Source organism: Hemicordylus capensis, chromosome 2, assembly GCF_027244095.1.
Source record: "Hemicordylus capensis ecotype Gifberg chromosome 2, rHemCap1.1.pri, whole genome shotgun sequence".
NCBI classification, from domain to species: Eukaryota; Metazoa; Chordata; class Lepidosauria; order Squamata; family Cordylidae; genus Hemicordylus; species Hemicordylus capensis.
In genome coordinates, this window is record NC_069658.1 from 166566334 (window position 1) to 166585345 (window position 19012).

The following is a 19012-nucleotide window of genomic DNA, read 5'->3' on the forward strand; positions in this document are numbered from 1 at the left end:
TTCTTAGAATAGAAATCCCTCTGATCTACCCACACCTCCTAGTGCAGTGGTGAGTATCCCTTTGCCTCTTTCCCTCCTCCCCTTCTGCTTTCTTCCTCCCTCTTTCTCTTTCCGTCTCTCCTTTCTTTCCTCTTCTCCTCAACCAGTGCTGAGGGGGGAAGGGAGGGCTGGGCTCGGGGGCGAGGTGGGAGGGGAACTGGGAAAGGCGTTGTATAAGACAAAATGTCAAAAATAATTAATGTCAAAAAACATTAATTAAAAAAAATGACTGGCTAGAGGGGTTTTCAAAAACCTTCAAGATAGAACTTCTGATGGTAAAGCATCATAGCTTGCTCTGAGGAATACCTTGTGATGGCTAGGTAAAGAAAGGGACAATAGCTAGCTAGCACAGGGTTTCTTAACCTTGGGCCCACAGATGTGGTTGGACTACAACTCCCATCATCCTCAGCCACAAAGGCCATGTCTGGAGATGATGGGAGTTGTAGTCCAACCACATCTGGGGGCCCAAGGTTAAGAAACCCTGAGCTAGCAGGTTCCAGCTTTTCCAATGATGAAATAGGCTCAGAGGGGAATTATTGATTTTCCTCTGGTTGTATAGAATCTGCACTGGAGTGCCTCTGAGTGCTCTCGGGAGCTATTCCTGTTGGATGGTTTTGATTTGCAAGGGATGTCTTAGAAATATCTGTTGAATCAGAGGCCAAGAGTCTTACTATGGGCTTCTCATCCTGGGCCTTGGGAAGCTCCAGTTGCAGTGCTATAGGACTGAATACTTCTGTATCAAGCCCACCCACACCTTTTATCTCCTGGCTCAGTTGTCTCACATGCACCAACTGGACTTTGTCAGGAACTCTGTTTCATGCATAGAGCTCCTCTCCATGAGCTCAGAAAGTTTTAGAGGCTCCTCCCCCACATTTAACTTGGTTAGCAGACACATTTTACATTTACATTTTTTAAAATATCCCGCTCTTCCTCCAAGGAGCCCAGAGTGGTGTACTACATACTTAAGTTTCTCCTCACAACAACCCTGTGAAGTAGGTTAGGCTGAGAGAGAAGTGACTGGCCCAGAGTCACCCAGCAAGTATCACAGTTGAATGGGGATTTGAACTCGGGTCTCCCCAGCCCTAGTCCAGCACTCTAACCACTACACCACACTGGCTCTCACATCTGCTAGGATAACAGAACATCCAGGAAGAGGGTCCATCTGTATAAATGTAGAGTTCAAAAACTCTATTAAGTCCTTGTCTAGGGAGACATTAGTTAAAGCAAATTTATTTATTTATTTATTTATTTATTTATTTATTTATTTTTACACTTATATCCCGCTCTTCCTCCGAGGAGCTCAGAGTGGTGTACATAGTTATTTTTATCCTCACAAAAACCCTGTGAGGTAGGTTAGGTAATTGATCATATCACTATGATCAAAATAAAGTTTGACTGAAGAGCAAATTTTTATTGACTTCCTTTATTCCTTGCTGCATCTCCTTTGCCATATCATCTGAAGAGAAGATTAAGCTATCCTCCCGAAGACTGTCCAGAGTTTTAGCTGTAATGCCTTGTTTATGTGAAGCTATCTCAACACCTGGCTGTGGGAGCACATTTTCCGCAGTGGGCTTATCAATGTTATGCCAATTCAGTCTGGGGAGGAGAACACCCCCTGATCTGAACAAAAGACCAAGTCAAGTGAATGGCCCACGACATGAGTTGGTTTGGAAACTAATTGGGATAGGCCCGTAGTTGTCATGGCCGCTATGAACTCCTGAGCTGCACCAGACAAGCCAGTCCCAAAGTGGATATTGGCAACCAGCCAGCTGGCACTTGGCAGCCGACAAGCAGGCTGCACTCCATCTGTGCTGGAATGTCCACAGGAGGCAGAGGGGCTAGATGGTGAGTCCCAGCAAGGCAGATGGAATGGCCCTGCTCCCCCTGTTACCTTCCTGTAGTGTTCTGGATACATCGAGTAATGTTTTGATTTCTATTGACATACTTTGTGTATATCATCCCGCCTGCCCCCAGCAAAAAGCCTGCAGAGGATGAAGAAACACAGCAAAAAGAAACAGCATATTGTTATGTTTTGGAATTATTGATCTGATTGAGTGTTTAAAAAACTAAAAATGCTCCAGTTTCTGCAGGACAAATCCAAGCACACTAGTATGCTGGATAGATATCCCATTGTCTGATGGCTATTTTTTAAAAGATATAATACAAGTCTAACATCAAGTGGTTTTGTAGAACAACAATTTTCCTTTGCTGGGATGTTTCACAGCCCCAGAAGGCAAAATTTGAGTGATTTAATCTTTTGGAAAACCTGTATTGCTTAGAAGGAAATGAAAACAAGTTCATCTAAGTAATGAACATCTCAAAATTGTTTCTTTTTTTCATATAAATAATATAATATTTTGTATTATAAGATGTATTTTAAATACTATGTTGTATTTTAATTGGTTGTTTACCAAGTATTTTGTATCTAAAATACTTTTTAGAAGCATTTTGCCCATCTCTGGCAGTCACATTATAAGAGACGGTCTGGTAAATATCATAAATGCTTATCTGAGGGAGGTCAGGATACCTCCTTGTCTTCAGGAGGCTATTATTAGAACTTATCTGAAGAAATCTGCATTGGACCCCTTAGAGCTGGATAATTACAGACCTGTTTCTAATCATCCTTGATTGAGCAAGGTGATTGAACATGTAGTCGCTTCTCAGCTCCATTCAGTTTTGGTTGACACAGATTATCTAAACCCATTCCAAACTGGCTTTCGGGTGGGCTATGTGGTTGAGACTGCCTTGGTCAGCTTGATGGATGATCTCCAATTGGCTATCAACAGAGGCAGTATGACTCTGCTGATCCATTGGTCATGGTATCCTGCTGGGTTGCTTGAAGGAGGTGGGATTGGGTGGCACTGTTCTACAGTGGTTCCATTCCTACCTCTCCGGCAGATTCCAGATGGTGTTGCCTGGAGACTGTTATTCTGCAAAGAGTAAGCTGAAGTGTGGAGTTCCACAAGGCTCCATACTGTCTCCAATGCTTTTTAACATCAACATGAAACCTCTGGGAGAGATCATCAGGAGGTTTGGTCTGCAATGTTATCAATATGTTGATGACACCTAGATCTATTTCTCCATATCAACTTCATCAGGAAATTGCATGACCCCCACCCCAATGCCTGACTGGAGGTAATAATGGGCTGAATGAAGGATAACTAGCTGAACTTGAATTGAAATAAGATGGTGGTAGTGTCTGTAGGGAGTCAAGACCCGAGAGATGATTTAGATCTACCTGTTCTGGATGGGGTTACACTCTCCCTAAAATATCAGGTACGTAGTCTGTTAGTACTCCTGGATCTCAAACTCTCCCTGGTTTCTCAGGTTGAGGCAGTGGCCAGGAGTTCTTTTTATCAGCTTCGACTGATACACCAGATACGTCCATTTCTGGAGACAAATAAACTTAAAACAGTGGTTCATATCATTGTAACCTCTAGGCTTGACCACTGTAATACACTCTATGTGAGGCTGCCTTTGTATGTAGTTCGGAAACTACAATTAGTACAGAATGCGCAGCCAGATTGGACTCTGAGTTTACTTAAAGGGACCATATAACACTGATTTGGAAAGAACTGCACTCGCTGCCAATATGTTTCCGAACGAAATACAAAGTGCTGGTTATTACCTATAAAGCCCTCAATGGCTTAGGTCCAGGGTACTTCAGAGAGTGCCTTCTTTGTCGTGAACCCTGCCGCCTATTAAGGCCTTCTCTGTGACTGCCCTGAGGCTTTGGAATATGCTCCCTGAAGAAATAAGAGCATCTCCTTCTCTGTTTGCTTTGGGAGGCTCCTGAAGATGGACCTGTTTTCCCAGGTTTTTAATTGAAATATAAATTTTAATATGTTTTTATTCATTGAGATACTTATCTGTTTTATGAATTTTAACTGTTTCATATTGTTTTAATATTATGTTTTAACTTGCTGGGGATTTCTATATCAGGCAGTATAGAAACATGATCAACAAATATTATTAGTATTCGTATTGTTATTAAGATCTTCTATTATATTGTGGCCTTGTCACAATCAGTGAATGCATCAGGAAGGAGGGGAGGAGAGATTCCTGAGTTTTGCAATCATACAGGAGCACATCCCAGCTGCTCCTAACATCACTAGGTTGGCCATGGCCTGGCCAACTTAGTGATGCTCAGTCAGCACTAGCAATGACATGAGAGGATGTCCCAGCAACTGCCCCAGTGCTCTTGCCTCTTTGTTACCACTTGGCAAATGGCCTTTATTCAGTTGTCGTTTTACACTTCCACACATTTGATAACATAACCACACGGAACACATAGAACACACAGCAGCTGATGAGCTGTCTAATCTAGCATTGTGTTTCCAACTGTAGCTACCCACCACATGATGGGGAAACCACATGAAGGGCATAGGGGGCAACAATCCTCCCGTTTGTCCCTAGGATCAGGTATTTAGACCACCACCTCTGAACATGGAGCTTTCAGTGTTGTGTGTTGAGGCAGAGACGTAAGAAGGTTGGCCGTGGCGTCCTGATGCCCTAGCACCTTCCTCTAGTCACTACTAGAGGAAAGGAGAGTAGTCTAGGAGGGGAGAGCAGGTCTTGTGGTGGCAAGCATGACTTGTTCCCTTAGCTAGCCAGGACCTGCTCTGGTTGCATATGAATGGGATACATGGAAGCTATCCCCACGATCAATAGAAAGCGGGCTAAGGGAGCCTAGCCCACTTTCTACTGATTGTGGCAACCACCGGGCTCACGGGCAAGCCCGGTAGTTCCAAGGCGGCTAGCCTGCCTAATTCCCCCTCCCCTTAAATGTGGTTAATGGAGTGAGCACTCCATTAACTTCATTTTTTTTGCTCATGTGTCGCAGGGGCGTGTGACGTCACACAAGTAGACCCCTGACTGGGAGGCTCACGCGGGGCATCCTGGGACTTCGGAGGGCAGCGCTGGCCCCAATCTCCGCAGCCCCCACCAGCTCCGTGATGGAGTCAATAGTCGTGTGGGCGGCTGCTTCAGCCACCCAGGGCTGCGGGCCTGATCGCATCTGAGATAAAGAGAATGAGTCTGGTAGACCTTTGGGCCAGGCAGCATAGTTTGTCCCAGATGGTTTGTTTCCCTATCCTTCGAGTGGTGGGTGAAAAGGAGTCTGTCTGTTTCAGGATTAGATGGACAGCACTGGTGTCGTGCATATAAGGTGTCATCATCAGGGCTCAGACTGGAGTTGAGGTCACCTCCCAGCACCATGTGTGCATTGGGATTGGAGGAAAGGTCTGTTAAGTAGTTTTCCAGTTCAGACCATAGATTTCTGACCTGGCATTTCTGATGCTGTTAGGGGAGTTGGTGGGTAAATGTTACTTAGTTGTAGGGGGATCAGTGTCTGAAATGTATTATCACTGCCATAGGGTAATGCTTGTATGGAGCGAGTCCTGCTGATCTTGAGTGCAAGGTGGTGGAGATTAGCATCCCCAGTCTGCCTTTGGGTCTGCCTCATCCTGCACCGGCTTCTGCACCTAATGTGTATGAACAGAATCCGTTGAGTGTGAGATCCTCAGTTGTCCAGGTTTCCTATACTATTATGATGTCGTGTTGGGAGATGTAGTCTGTGAAGGAAACTCTGTAGCTGGCAAGAAGGGAAACCTTATGCTGATCTCTTGGATGTCTGAGTGTGGTGCTGTGGGCTGGAGCCAGAGTAGGAGTTCCCAGTGGGGAATCCAACTGTGTCCCAGGGGGTGCACTGGGCAACTGTAGCTCCTGTGAAAGTGGGAGTGGTGATGTGCATGCATGTTCTTGAGCTCTCGACTCAGGGGTTGCCAATCTTCTCACTGAGCATGCAGACTTCACAGAGTAAGCCAGCAGTTCCCACAACTCAGGCACACAGACCGAGGAGATTAGTGCAGTAATGTCGTTGAAATGGGGATTATTGGCAAACAACATTCCAGAGCCTATGGCAAACAAGGTGATGTCCTATGGGTTGTGTATGTTGTTGCTGGAGCGGTGGATGCAATGTGTGGGCCCCTTCCTCTGGGTTAGTATTGTCTGTGTGTGAGGGCATATAGAGTTGTGCATCCTAGAGTTGTGGGTGTTGGTTGGTTGCAGCTCTTGGGTTTGTACAGATGATACAGATGATACAAGGTCTCACCTTCAGACTTCTCTGCACTGGACATAATCATATAATATTAAGCAAGAAGACAGAAGGCAGAAACAAACTGAAGATTGCAAAACTGAAGGATCAGAACTTGCACTTCCCTTATTTCACTTATTGTTCTTTCAGAGATTCCAACATCATTGTTTAGATGGCGCATTTGTGCATTGGTTGCATTAATTCTGTGTCTACTGTTACTGGTAGGCCTGCTAGCACTGGGTATTATACGTAAGTATAATTACATCTCAATTGATTTGCTGTCACTTAACCTCAAACGCTAGAAAATGATGCTCCTGGTGGAAACTGGTGTTAAAATGGAAATGTTTTATGTGACTGGGTTGATTCACACATACAGTAAGCCAAATAAGAATATGGATACCCTTCCAAATAGGAGAAATATTTGTCAAAATGTGAATCTGACCAAAACAAAAAACTGCAAGAGTAATTTTTGTTCAGCTTTGCTTCTAACTAGAGGAGACAAAATATCACCTTATTTTGACAACTTCACACCCTGCAAAGAGGGCCCCTTTCAGTTATTCTCGTGGGAGATCTGCATTAATCACCCTCTTCACCCATTTGGCCAATTCTCCTCAGGTTGCCTTAACTAGCTAGAATGGGGGAGAGTTGCACAAGCAGTTGGTCAACCTCACACTCCCAAGAATCCTCTAGTCTTTACATCCTCAATTGCACAAGCTAAAAAGCATCTGTAACATCAAATTAGAGTGGATTCATGGTGTTTCATTGAAAATCTCATTTGCTATCATAGAATCCACACTCAGAATACCTCAGAAACAACAGAACCCTGTACGCCATGGGTTAGAAACCCATGGGGGTGGTTGGCACCCTATGTGCACTACACTACCACTCGCTCTGGGCCACCCCAGCACCCCCAAGTGCACTTATGGGGCTGCTGAAAGCTCCATGTATACCCTATGAGGAAAAAGCTTAAAGACGCGTAATCTTCAACAATTTACCAAAAATCAGCCCTCTGCCCAAATCCTTTGAAAAAATTCAGGTAGCTTCCTTGCCCCTACCTGGCACAACCACCAACCCCACACTGCTCTAGGCCACCCCTTTGCCCCCCATGTGAAGCTATACATTTGCTGACACCTCAATGCTTCTTTATTGAGAAAAACCTTAAAGATGCGTAAACTTCAACAATTCCCCAAAAATCAGCCCTCTGCCCAATCACTCTGAAATTGGGGTGGTAGCCTCCACCCATTAGGCCCTACCATCCCACCCCACTTTTTTTGCCCAGATCCCACGCTATGCCCCGATCTGCCCCAAAGACACTAAAACTTCAAAAATTCCCCAAAAATCAGCCCTTTGCCCAATTCCCCTGAAACTTGGGTGGTAGCCTCCACCCATTGGGCACTACCACCCTACCCCACTATTTTGCCACGGGGACCCATTTTTGTTACCCAAATTGATTCAGATTTGGATTTAATCCAAATCTGAACCGAATCAGGGGTGATTTGGGAAGCCCATATTCGGGCACAGAACAGAACGGGGATGATTCGGTTCGGGTCCCACACCGAATCACCGAAAACCCGAATTGCACACCCTTAATATAAATATCTGAATGAATGTTAAAGGATTCCTGTAGGACCAAATGGGAGAGACAGTACTTGCTTTTTATAGTTCTGTAAGTCAACAATCCTTTAATTAGGCCATTAAAAGCGGGGCCAAATTTCTTAATGTGTTTCTATTCTGCAGTTCTTCTAGCTTAAAAGGGTCTGAAAACTGCACAAGGTTTGATCTGACATTGCAACTAAGCAACGTTTTGCCTAACTTCAGTTATCCAGGTTACCATGGATTTGCAGTTACAGCACAGACACCTCCAGTTGGCTTGGGAAGATCTAAAAACAAATTCATCAAGGAGAATCTTAAACATGAAAGCAAATTTATGCCTGAAAGGAGAGAAAGAGAACACAAACAGTGGTGAGAGGACTCTGCCTCTTCTACTTTGACCCATCATGCAGGTGTGAACACAAGGAGACAGATGCAAAACCTCATCAGCTGAAAATGTAAAGAGCAGAGTGTGGTAAAAGACAAATGGTCAGATATTTGTGGCAATCTAGTAGGTCTCCATCTGCATTCATGCAGATAAACAAGCAAGTTGTGCATTGGTGCTATTCAGGGGTGGAGCCACCATTGAGCGCATGGGTTCAAAGAACCTGGCCCAGTTTTGCATTGTCTTGCTCCCCAGCCACGCCCCCTGCATCTGACATCGGACGCAGTGAGTGTAGCTTTCCTTGCAAACGGGGCCACGGGCCCCATTTGTGAGCAAATTCTTGGGCCACTGCTACATTTGCTGCGTGGCCAGAGCAGTTGGTTCTGGCTGCCCTGTGAATGTGGCACTGGCCGGGGATTTTGCCACGTGCCCATTTGCAAGCAAAGTTATGCTCCCTGTGTCCAACCTAAAAGGCAGGAAGAGCTGCTTACGCAGCTCTGGCCGGGTTCCCCACCCCCCCCAACAGGGCCAAGTGACTCTGTTGCAATCAAAGCTACGCTCCCTGCGTCTGATGTCAGGTGCAGTAGGTGGGGCTTAAGTGGTTGCCATCAGATGCAGGGGTGGGGCTTGGGGGCCACAGCGGTGGGCTGGATCTGGCCTCCCTCCACTCCTGGTGCTGTTATGTATGCCAAGGGTGCTGCAGATGCGATCTATTATATGCTGTAAATGCCACACCCTGGATGTGCAAAAATACAATGCCAAGAGGAATCACAAGCCCAAACTGAGTCACCCTGTGCTGAACAGTAACCTTCTTTCTGTTTCCTCTTGCATTGAATTTCCATGGGCTGATAATGTGGACTCTGCCTAAGCAAATCAAATAAGGGTGCTTCTCCATGGCATTTTTTTCTGGATGCAGTTGGATGTTGACTTCAGAGCTGCCTCAAAATATCTGCCTGGCAGCCTGGCTTGGGATCAGTATCTTGGGAGGCGAGATAGGCAGGTTGTTGCTTGAATCTGTGCAGTCCTCAGAGACAGATTATTGGAGGTACAAACTCCATCTGGAGGAAGGAGAGCAACAAAAACTGTCCCCTCCTCCCACCTGTTGAGATGGTGGAGAAAGACTGTAGAGCTCTTCTTCTTTTTGGAATTCCACAAGGCAGAGAAAGACTGTAAAGCTCACTTCTTTTTTGAAGTCCACAAGGTTTCTGTCTTCATAGCTCTGTGGAAAATGTCAGGTGGTAATAATAATAACAACAACAACAACAACAACAACAACAACAACAACAACATGAAGAATGGGTGAGTTATAACTGTGTAAATATTTTGCATTTCATACACTGTTGAATGTGCATAATGGCGAAATGGAGAATATGCAAAGAGACGGTGCTATATAAAATGCTCTTGTTATGTTGTGTGCATTCCTTGACCTATTTATCCAGGGAAAATGCCTGCTTTACATTTTTCATTTTGCAATTCTACACCATGTTAGGGATGTGCAAAGAATTTGACCGAATTGATTCAAATTTGAATTGAATTCAAATCGATTCATCTTGAAACTGCTTACGCAGAATGGGATTTGTTCAAACCGATTCAAATTCAGATCAAATTTGAGTGAATTTGATTTGAGCTCAGGTGAATTTGAATGAATTCGAACAATTCCCATTCTGTACAAACAGGTTCAAATCAAATAGATTTGAATTCAATTCAAATTCAAATTTATTTGGTTGGATTTTTTGCAAACCCCTACACCATGTGCTGCTGAATGGCCTGTGTTTGTGCACATTCTTGATTTAGCTCTGATTTACCACAACATGCACAACAGATGGCAAAATGCTCCAGTTAAGAAAGATGATCGCTGTTTTCTCTTCTAGATCTGAAGTGCACACTCTGTCCCACCAGTTGGCATTTATTTGGTGCCACATGCTATTATATTTCAAGGGGCAAGAAGACTTGGCGGGAAAGTAAGAAGTTTTGTTCCTTATGGAATTCCACCCTTTTGATCCCTCAAGAGAAGAGCAAAAACTGGGTATGTGCCTCCCTAGATTATTTTTTCTTTCAGTTTTAATTTACAGGTAATTAATAGGGCTGTGCATGGGCTGAATTATCATCCTGATTCTGATACCAATCCTGGCTGTTCTTGCATCATGCAAATGCTGCAGAGGGTGGACAGTATTGCATTGAGCCAATATCATTACTGGCTTGATGCAGCAGGATGCTGATGGTGTGAGAGGCTTACTTACATTAAGAGCCAGCTTCTGGCACTTGCAGCAGCAATGTTAGAAAACACTACCTTTCCTTTCCTTATACTACCTTACAATATACCAGGAAAGGAAGCAATGTCATAACATTGCTTCCTGTCCTGGTGAATTCTAGGCTGAGAAGACAGAGCAAAAGGCAGTGTTGGGTTTTTCTCTCGTTAGAACCCAGCCAGTTAAAAGACATGCAGCTAACTTCATTTTAAAGATGTGTCCTTAATCGCAGAAGTGCATTTCCAGGATTAAGCATGTCTCTTTAAAATGCAATTAGCTACACATCAAATGTGAACTTCAGTCTCTCAAAGGAAATCCCCCCCCCATTTTTGCAAGTGAATATTCTCTAATAATTAAAAGTTCCCAAACTCCAGGGACAGCACAGCTGGGACAAGGAACATATATGCTTACTATATATTTACTTTCTGAATGGGATTCCATGAATAAGAAACTGTGCTAAAGCACGTGATTGCCTGGCATCATGTTAAAGCGCATATGAAGCAGAATAATCAAGTATCATTTCAGGAAATCCTATCCTTCTGTGCGAATGAAGAGATGATGATGATGGTGGTGGTGGTGATGATGATGATGATGATGATATTTATTATTACTGGATTTCATTAAAATCTTCATGGAATCCCAATGGGATTTTGCCATTCTTTGGCAGATATAAACTATGCCTAATTGTTCATATTCTTTCACGTCATAACAGGCAATCCATATATCAGTTATTGAAAGAATATATTTCTTTTTTCCTGTGTGTTTTATTACAACAATAAATATAGATTAAGTTTACCTTCCATTCTCTCACAATTAAGGTACAGAACACTTTCCGACAAACAAATTTTTGGATTGGAATATATAAGAACAGAAGTGGCCAATGGTTTGGGACCAATGTACCAGTGATCCAGAAATGGTATGTTTTGGGTTTCTTGGTTTAACAAGTTACATTTTGCCTCTGAGAATAATCAGTCTTGTTTCCAAAGCTGTTTGAATATTCTGAATATTCTAAAATATTCTGAATATTCTAAAGATATAGTCCAACATCTGACATGAAATTTCAGCCCAAAATGAGGGATAACATCAAATGTTGCCTAAAAGAGATTGTTGTCATGTTTACAAAAGAGGGTTAAATGGTGCATGTCCTAGACTACATCTATCACATGCCACCACATATTATCATTTTAACATTTTTTTAAAAATCCCTTTTTTTCTGGCATATGCCTTATGCTCTGATTCACAATGCATCAATAGGCTTTGTTTTTCTGGAGTTCCTGGGCACACAGCTGGTCTTGTGCATCCAGACTCTGGTCCCCTGAAAAGCAAATCCTGCTTTAAAATAATAATAATAATCCTGGTGAACAGTGTCAAGTATGCAAACTGGTATCAGGCAGGAGATGTACTCCATAGAACAAAGGATCCAATGCCTGCTGCTCAGCATAAGTTTGAACTGGGACAACAGTAAGAAAGGGATGAGACAGTCTGAATCTCTACAGGGCCATCCTAACCTCTTGCAGCTGATGGCAGACTGAATTAGGGGTGTGCAGAACTGGTTTGTATCAAACCCAATTTGACTTGAACCAGCCCAGTTTTAGCTCAAACCAGACTGCCGCCCCCAAAAGGGGGCTGGTCTGAGTCTGAACTGAACCGGGCCCCAGTTCAACCCAGTTTGGGATGCTTGTAAAGGGGAATCCCAATAAGGATTCCCCTTTTCCAATAAGGATCCCCCTTTACAAGCAAAGGGGGATCCCTAACAACTAAAAGGGCGTTGAAAGAGCAGGTGAGGGGTGAGTGGGAGGGCATATTACCCATGGTGGTGGGTGGTGGCTCCTCAGTGGTGGCTCCTCTAAGCCCCGCAAGTCCCACACACACACACATCAGCGCAGGCCAGCGGGGGCCTGGTTCCAGCCTCTGCATGTAATTGGCCCCTGCCGGGCTGCACTGATGTAGGGAGCACCAGCAGGACACATAGGAGCCACTGCTGGCCTGATGTCACACCACTGCAGGTAAAGTGCCCTCTTGCCCACCCCCAGCCACCCTTTCAACCCCCTTTTAGTTGTTAGGGATCCCCCTTTGCTTGTAAAGGGGAATCCTTACCAGATTCCGCTTTACAAGCATCCTGCAATGGGCCGAACCAGTTTGGCCTGGTTTGAGTGCATGAACCAAACTGCCAGCTGGTTCTAATGGTTCATGGACCGGCAGTTTGGTTCAAATTCAGTTTGCATTCAGACCGAACCGCCCAGAATGGTTCCGTGCACACCCCTAGCACCAATCCTGGTCAGGGAGCAGGCTGGATGTAGCAAATGTTCCATGAGGCAGAGGCAGAAGCCATTATTGTAAGACAATGGGTGTGACTGCAAGCCACTGCTGGGTGCAAGGGAAGAAGTACTATGCTTGTTTTAAAATATTTGGTGCTTTGTCTTATGCTGGGAGTAGAGCCCAGATTGTCTGGGCTCTTGGAGGAATGGCAAGACTCTGCTTTCTGGAAACCAAGGAATGGTGAGAGATAAATATTACTGCAAGGTCAGCATACTGAAGATCATTTGCTCTTATAGTAGACAGCTATGGGCATATCCAAATTACAACCCCATCAATCCATGAAGCCTTTAAATTGCTCGATATTGCTAGGTCCTGTGTGATCATTCTCACTGCTCTTTAAAAGTTATCTTTATAGAGCTCACCTGTGTTCTCAGACAAGCAAATACTTCATGCCTATTTTTTCTCTAAACACAGTTGTGAAAATGTTTTCTTTTTTATCTTCATTTATATTTACACACATTTTAGATCATTTACTTAACATCCTGGTATATCACAACATGTAGAACTTGCTTAAGAGTTGAGGTCCATTACATATGGTTATTTATGTCTCAGCCCAGAAGCAACAGAGGATTCTTTCACATCACTAAAGTTCAGAACTTTGCCTTCTATACTCTTCAGAAGCCTCAGATTCCAACAATCCAAACAATTATTGTGATAAAACCAGGGCTGTCTTTCACATGGTATATTTTTCACAGAATAAATTTTGCAGATGCACAACCTCATTAGGTGTCATTTGTCTCCTTTCAGGTTTTCCCTCCGAAATGCCAGGAATCAGGAAGAATGTGCCTACCTGTCCTCTTCGCATGTCTATAGCGAAACAGGATGTCATTCGGAAACATTCCATCACTGGATATGTCAGAAGGCAGCCTATGAGTTGACTTAAGAAGGAGGTCTGACTAACAGGATGTTTGCTTATTAGGGCGCCATTGTTAATTATTATTATTATTAGGAAGGCTCCGCTGAATTGGCTTGCCTGTTGAAAGGAGTGGATTACATGAACCATTCTATCTATAATTTCCTTGTTTAAAATCTAAAACCTAAATTGCATTTAAATGTTGTGCCTCACTGCAGGCTCCTTCAGAAATGCAGATTAATATTTTAAAAGAGTAACTACTATAGTCTGTTGTTGTTGTTTGCTCTTATTTTTTTTAAAGAGACAGAATAAGTATCAGAAGGTAGAAGAAACATCATCTTCAAAGCACAATATTCACCAAAACATCACCAACACTGCCGTTCTCAGATCCCACTAATCCTAAAATCTGGGCATCTACTCCTGGAAACAGCCTCCTGTGCAAAGTGATTTCCTTTTCTAATTAATTGAAAAAGAGCTGTTCACAGGGTTGGCCCACAGATTTCTGGTGCCCCTTACAAAGCCTGGCTTTGGCACCCCCACCCCCTTCGCAGGTGCCTCTAGTCATCTGGATAAGTGGGTAGGTGGGTGGGCGGACCCCATAGTCTGAGCAGGCAGACTGGTGGGCTGGTGGTCTCCATCCCCCTCCCACTTGCTATCCTCACTGCTCTGCCGTGCTGGATGCTTCTCGGCAGCTGCCGGCTGTGCCATGTTATAATGACATCACCACACAATGCAGCAATGTGGTTATAATGCTGCAGCTTGTGTGCACATGTGTGCATTTGTGTGTGAGAGAAAGAGAGGTATAATAAAATATTGCAATTAATGCAATGAGATTTTATTATTTTCCTTTAAAATACATATGCTGCATTCTGTACACAATTCAGAGAAAAAGTCAAAACAAATGACAACCCACCAGCACCTCCTTCTTTGCAACATGCAATGAATCTCTGCATGCTTCATGGGATCTACGCCCTCCTACTACTACTGCCATGAATATGTATATACTACTCTTCAACCAAAGTTGTCGAGTTGGTTTACATAGATTTTTTTTTAACCCACATCAATAAGATTGCCCCCTATCCCCCAAGGTCACAATCTAAAAAGAATCATAAGGCAGATACCAGCAACAGCCACTGGAGGGATGCTGTGCTGTGGTTGGGTAGGGCCGGTTGCTCTCCCCCTGCTAAGAGAATCACCTTCCGCATTGCACCACCAATCTAGAGCCATTTTGATGTTTTAGGCCTTGCATATATTATTATTTTATTATTATTACATTTATATTCCGCTCTTCCTCCAAGGAGCCCAGAGCGGTGTACTACATACTTGAGTTTCTCCTCACAACAACCCTGTGAAGTAGGTTAGGCTGAGAGAGAAGTGACTGGCCCAGAGTCACCCAGCTAGTATCATGGCTGGATGGGGATTTGAACTCGGGTCTCCCCGGTCCTAGTCCTGCACTCTAACCACTACACCACGCTGGCTCTCAAAAGCTTTGCATTTACTTCTCTAATATCCAAAGATCATGATTTAAGATAGCATTGATTCCACCCACCCCCACCCCAGCATTCTGGTCCCAAAAAACTTGTTTAAGAGGTCTATAACTCATGGCCTTTCCTGAAGTTATCTGACAAGAATCTAAGGGAATTGGGAGAGGAGAGGAGAGAGGAGATGAAGATGAATGTATGAAGGCTCGGGGTGGATGGCTTTAAAGAGTGGGCAAGTGCATGCAGGATGCACAGGATAGAGTTTTGGTATTGCATGAAATTAATATTGATGACTAAGATTTTATTTCTCATATGAAATGGCATTAATATAGAAGGTTGTTTTTGAAATTCTACACCTTACTGATGGTCAGTATTTGCTGGATCGGATGCTTTCTCGCAGATGCAGTACCGGTATCCCAAACAATCGAAAGCAATTAGATTCCCACCCTGAATGGACACACAGATGGGATAATTCGTGGACCCAGATTCAGGAATGTTAAACCTGCAACAGAAAGTTGTCGTTTACAGATACAGTATAGACATATTTCATACACTTGAAGATCTGCATTGCCAAATACACTTTGGAGTTCAAACTTCCTGAACAGAGGCAGGATTCTATAGGGACAGGTCAAAGGCCACTTAATGTGTTGTGAAAGCAGCCTATAGACTACAGGCACCTACAGTGTATCCCCATAATGAATCAAAGCCCATTATGGGGATACACTTCACTACAGCCCCTTGTCTCCCCTCAAAATGAAACCTGGCACACACAGCTTTGCACACATGGAAGTGTCTCATGTTTCTTTTTAGATGTGCCCCTGCGATTGACTGATTATATTACCAACAGTCTCACATACATACATATACATGAGACTACCTGGATTGCCTTTAAATCTCACAATGAGATGTAATGTCAGGGGTTCCTTTACCCTAATTCTGTTCTGTAACTAGTTGGGACGTTTTCATGCCCCAAGTGTTCCACTCCGCCATCTTCTATTGATCTGCTGCAAATTTATTTTGAGTTTCATTAGAACTAAATAGGTATCTGATTACTCCCCCCTCCACCCCTAGTTTGTTATGCTTCTAGCCAAACATCAACCACTCCTTTGAATGGTCAACTGATGGGAGCTAATGGTTAGGAGACTTTTGCTGAGAAAGATCCAAGGCAAAAAGAATTTCAGATATGTTAAAGCTGTAGGATTTCAAATTTTAGCATCAAATTTTGCAGGAATTCTATTCAGCCAATCATTATTTCTAATAGGTTAGCTAAAAGATTTTTTTTAACCTATCCTATGATCATCTTTGCTATTGTTAACAATAACAAAGATGATCATAGGATAGGTTAAAAAAAATCTTTTAGCTAACTTAACTTAAGGTTGCCATCTCTGACAGAAATGGATATTCCCCTCTTCCCACCAATATAATCACAATACCAAGCCATTAAAATCACCAGGATTGCTTTCAGTAGTCATTTGGAGATTGATGCAAATTTCTGGAGACCCCAGGCCAGTCCTGGAGAGTGGGCAACTCCCAACTATACCCTGGGGTGCCCTGGGGGCTATGTACTATGCCTGTGCACACTTGAAAAAATCAGATCTGATTCAAATTGGACCTGATTTGATTATGAAAATGTCAGAATCAGACTCTTTGCCCCTAGGTACTGTATATTCATCATCATACTTTATTTACGGTCTTTGACCAAAAAAGAAATAAAAATCTTTACATAGTTAAAAGGAAAAATATTAATAGAAAGTCAGTTACACATAAATGGCTAGCAGCTTTTGATTAATAATAATTACACGTTAAAAATAAAATAAAATAATGGCATTGGAAAGGCGTAAATGTATAGGCATAATTTAAAATTAACAGTAAGGAACCCAAAGCTGTATTCTATTCTTTTGAAGTTCTTAATCTGGTGACCACATAACAGAATTTAACCACAACGTATGAAATAGTTGCATCTTTATCTGCTAATAAATATGCTACAACAAGATCCTCCGGTTGTCCCCTCATATCATTTAACAGTGGGCTGATTAATTGAGATCTCAAGTTTTGGTATATTGAACACTTTAAAAGTATGTGGGCCATGGTTTCGATCGCCTCTCCACAGGGGCATTTCCGTTCTTCATATAATAGCTTCAAATACTTCTCATACAGCATTGCAGATGGGAAAGCATTGAACCTGGCCCTGGAGAAGACCCATCTGAATTTACCCAAAGTGATCGTAAATAAATACATTGCTGGGGCAAGATCCGTCTTAGCATATACTTGTTTATAAAAAGATGGTAAACAAGCCTTCTCTTCCTGGATGTCTATATTGACCAATCTCTGTCGTACTAGACTGCGGGCTGTGTTCTCACCGCTCTCTAATAATAGAGTGGGTGATAGGCTGCATTGGCAAAGTTTATCTATCATTTTGTTAGACCAAGATGCCTGAGGCTCAGCCACAAGAAGCTTTGGAATTAGCCCTAACGGATGCAGATGAAATTTAAGCCAATAAAATATCCTTAGGAGCCAAGCCCTGGTTTCCAATTTCAGTATGCCCGCCTCCATGCGTATCACCGAACTGGAAACGCAGTTGGGTACACCAAATATAGTTCTTAAAAAACCGGTTTGAATTTTCCCCAAATCTTTAAAGTTGGTATACGGTCCCAATTGTGTCCCGTAAAGGAGCTGGGGAATCACTTTGGCCTTATAAAGTTTAATGGCAGCAGGAATGTGTTCCCTCCTAGGGACCAGAAGAATTTCAGAATGGCTATAATACTACGTTTGGCCGTATCAACTACCAATCTAATGTGGCCCATTTTATAGCCGTTGAATTGAAACACTATCCCAAGGTATTTGATTTGCTTTACTTGTTCTACATTGTGATCTTCAAATGACCAGTTAAAATTCCGAGGTTTAGAACTAAAGCGAAGAATTTTTGTCTTAGAATAGTTTATAACTAATTGTTCCTTGCAATGGCTTACCAAAACACCCAAAGCTCTTTTTAAACCTATTCTAGTTCGTGATAGAATTACAGCGTCATCGGCATACATGAGTATAGGCAGATGTTTGTCTGCCAGTTTAGGAGCATGTATGTCCGAACCTTGCAGCTGCTGGATTAAACTGTTCACATAAAAGTTGAATAGGAAGGGAGCTAAGAGGCAACCCTGACTAACTCCCCTATTTATGGGTATCTTCCTTGAAAGTTGACCTGTAGAATTAAGCTGTATACAGAGGGTTGAGTTCTCATATAGTTTATATATTAGAAACAATAGTCTTTTGTCAATTGAAGTTTTAGATAACTTGGCCCAGAGAATTCCTCTAGATATAGAGTCAAAAGCCATTCGGAAGTCGATGAAGGCTACATAGAGGGGTGTTTTCCTCTTATGCACGTATCTTTCTATTAAGTGTTGTAATACGATGCAGTGATCCATTACTGACCTACCAGCAGTAAACCCTGCCTGTTCCGGTTCTATAATGCCTTCCTGATCCATCCGCTCACACAGCTTGATACATAAGTGCTTTGCATACAATTTACTTATTATACTGAGCAAACTTATCGGTCTATAGTTGCCTGGGTCGTCCCACGTTCCTTTTTTGTGTATTGGGACAACAAAGGCAAGACCCCAATCTTCAGGGATGTGAGCCGTTCGATCTATATATGTAAATAGTTCTACCAGAATAGGGGCCCACCAGTCTGTATTAGACAGCAAGAGATCGGGGGGTGGGGGTATAATCATAGCAAGGCGATTTCCCTCTCTTCAGCTGTGCAATTAAACATTTTATTTCATGGATTGTGACCCTAGGTATATTGGATATCAGGCTGAAGTCAGATTTGTGGTTGAAAATTTGCCTTAAAATTGGATTTTCCCCATAGACGTGAATGAGGAAATTTAAAAAATCACTAAAATTCACTGATTGGGCCTAGAGCCTTGAAACTTGCCACACACATGGGGAAGGAGGTCAGAGCTCCCTCTAGTGAATTTGAAGAGAATTGGTCAATCCCCTGAGTTTTTG

The 19012-nt window shown here is 43.0% G+C and overlaps 2 protein-coding genes across 9 annotated transcripts in view; one reads left to right on the forward strand and one right to left on the reverse strand.

Annotated features, from left to right (window-relative positions):
* Positions 1-3019: 3019 nt before the first annotated feature.
* LOC128341833 (C-type lectin domain family 1 member B-like) lies at positions 3020-13794 on the forward strand. 3 transcript variants are annotated; one of them, XR_008314612.1, is made up of 6 exons: positions 3020-3174; positions 6284-6382; positions 7952-9407; positions 9980-10134; positions 11176-11273; positions 13424-13794. XR_008314612.1 is itself a non-coding variant. In XM_053288409.1 (6 exons), exons 1-6 carry the CDS (start codon positions 5923-5925, stop codon positions 13557-13559), a joined length of 678 nt encoding a protein of 225 aa, XP_053144384.1. In that variant the 5' UTR covers positions 5735-5922; the 3' UTR covers positions 13560-13794. The 3 variants fall into 3 exon arrangements, 2 of the variants coding, with proteins under 2 accessions (XP_053144384.1, XP_053144385.1); XM_053288409.1 differs by lacking the exon at positions 3020-3174 and adding an exon at positions 5735-5968 and having other exon boundaries at positions 7952-8095; XM_053288410.1 differs by lacking the exons at positions 3020-3174; positions 11176-11273 and adding an exon at positions 5735-5968 and having other exon boundaries at positions 7952-8095.
* The window catches only part of LOC128341832 (oxidized low-density lipoprotein receptor 1-like), a 28071-nt gene continuing 15522 nt past the window's right edge, over positions 6464-19012 (reverse strand). Inside the window, exons 7-9 of one of the 6 annotated variants that reach the window (XM_053288405.1) lie at positions 15372-15512; positions 13467-13649; positions 6464-9327 (exon numbers count right to left, since the gene is read on the reverse strand). In XM_053288405.1, coding sequence (XP_053144380.1) covers positions 13622-13649; positions 15372-15512 — 169 coding nt within the window. In that variant the 3' untranslated portion in view covers positions 6464-9327; positions 13467-13621. Of the gene's footprint in view, positions 9328-9361; positions 11673-13466; positions 13650-15366; positions 15513-19012 lie in introns of those variants that run through there. The other 5 variants (XM_053288407.1, XM_053288404.1, XM_053288406.1 and 2 more) reach the window with 5 other exon arrangements.

Bases quoted from the DNA above. Each gene is read 5' to 3' on its own strand.
- LOC128341833 (XM_053288409.1), top strand. From the start codon at position 5,923: ATGGGGATTATTGGCAAACAACATTCCAGAGCCTATGGCAAACAAG. The intron at 5,969-6,283 runs GTGATGTCCTAT...TTGTTCTTTCAG, and splicing joins CAGAGCCTATGGCAAACAAG to AGATTCCAACATCATTGTTT. The intron at 8,096-9,979 runs GTGAGAGGACTC...TTTCTCTTCTAG, and splicing joins GAAAGAGAACACAAACAGTG to ATCTGAAGTGCACACTCTGT.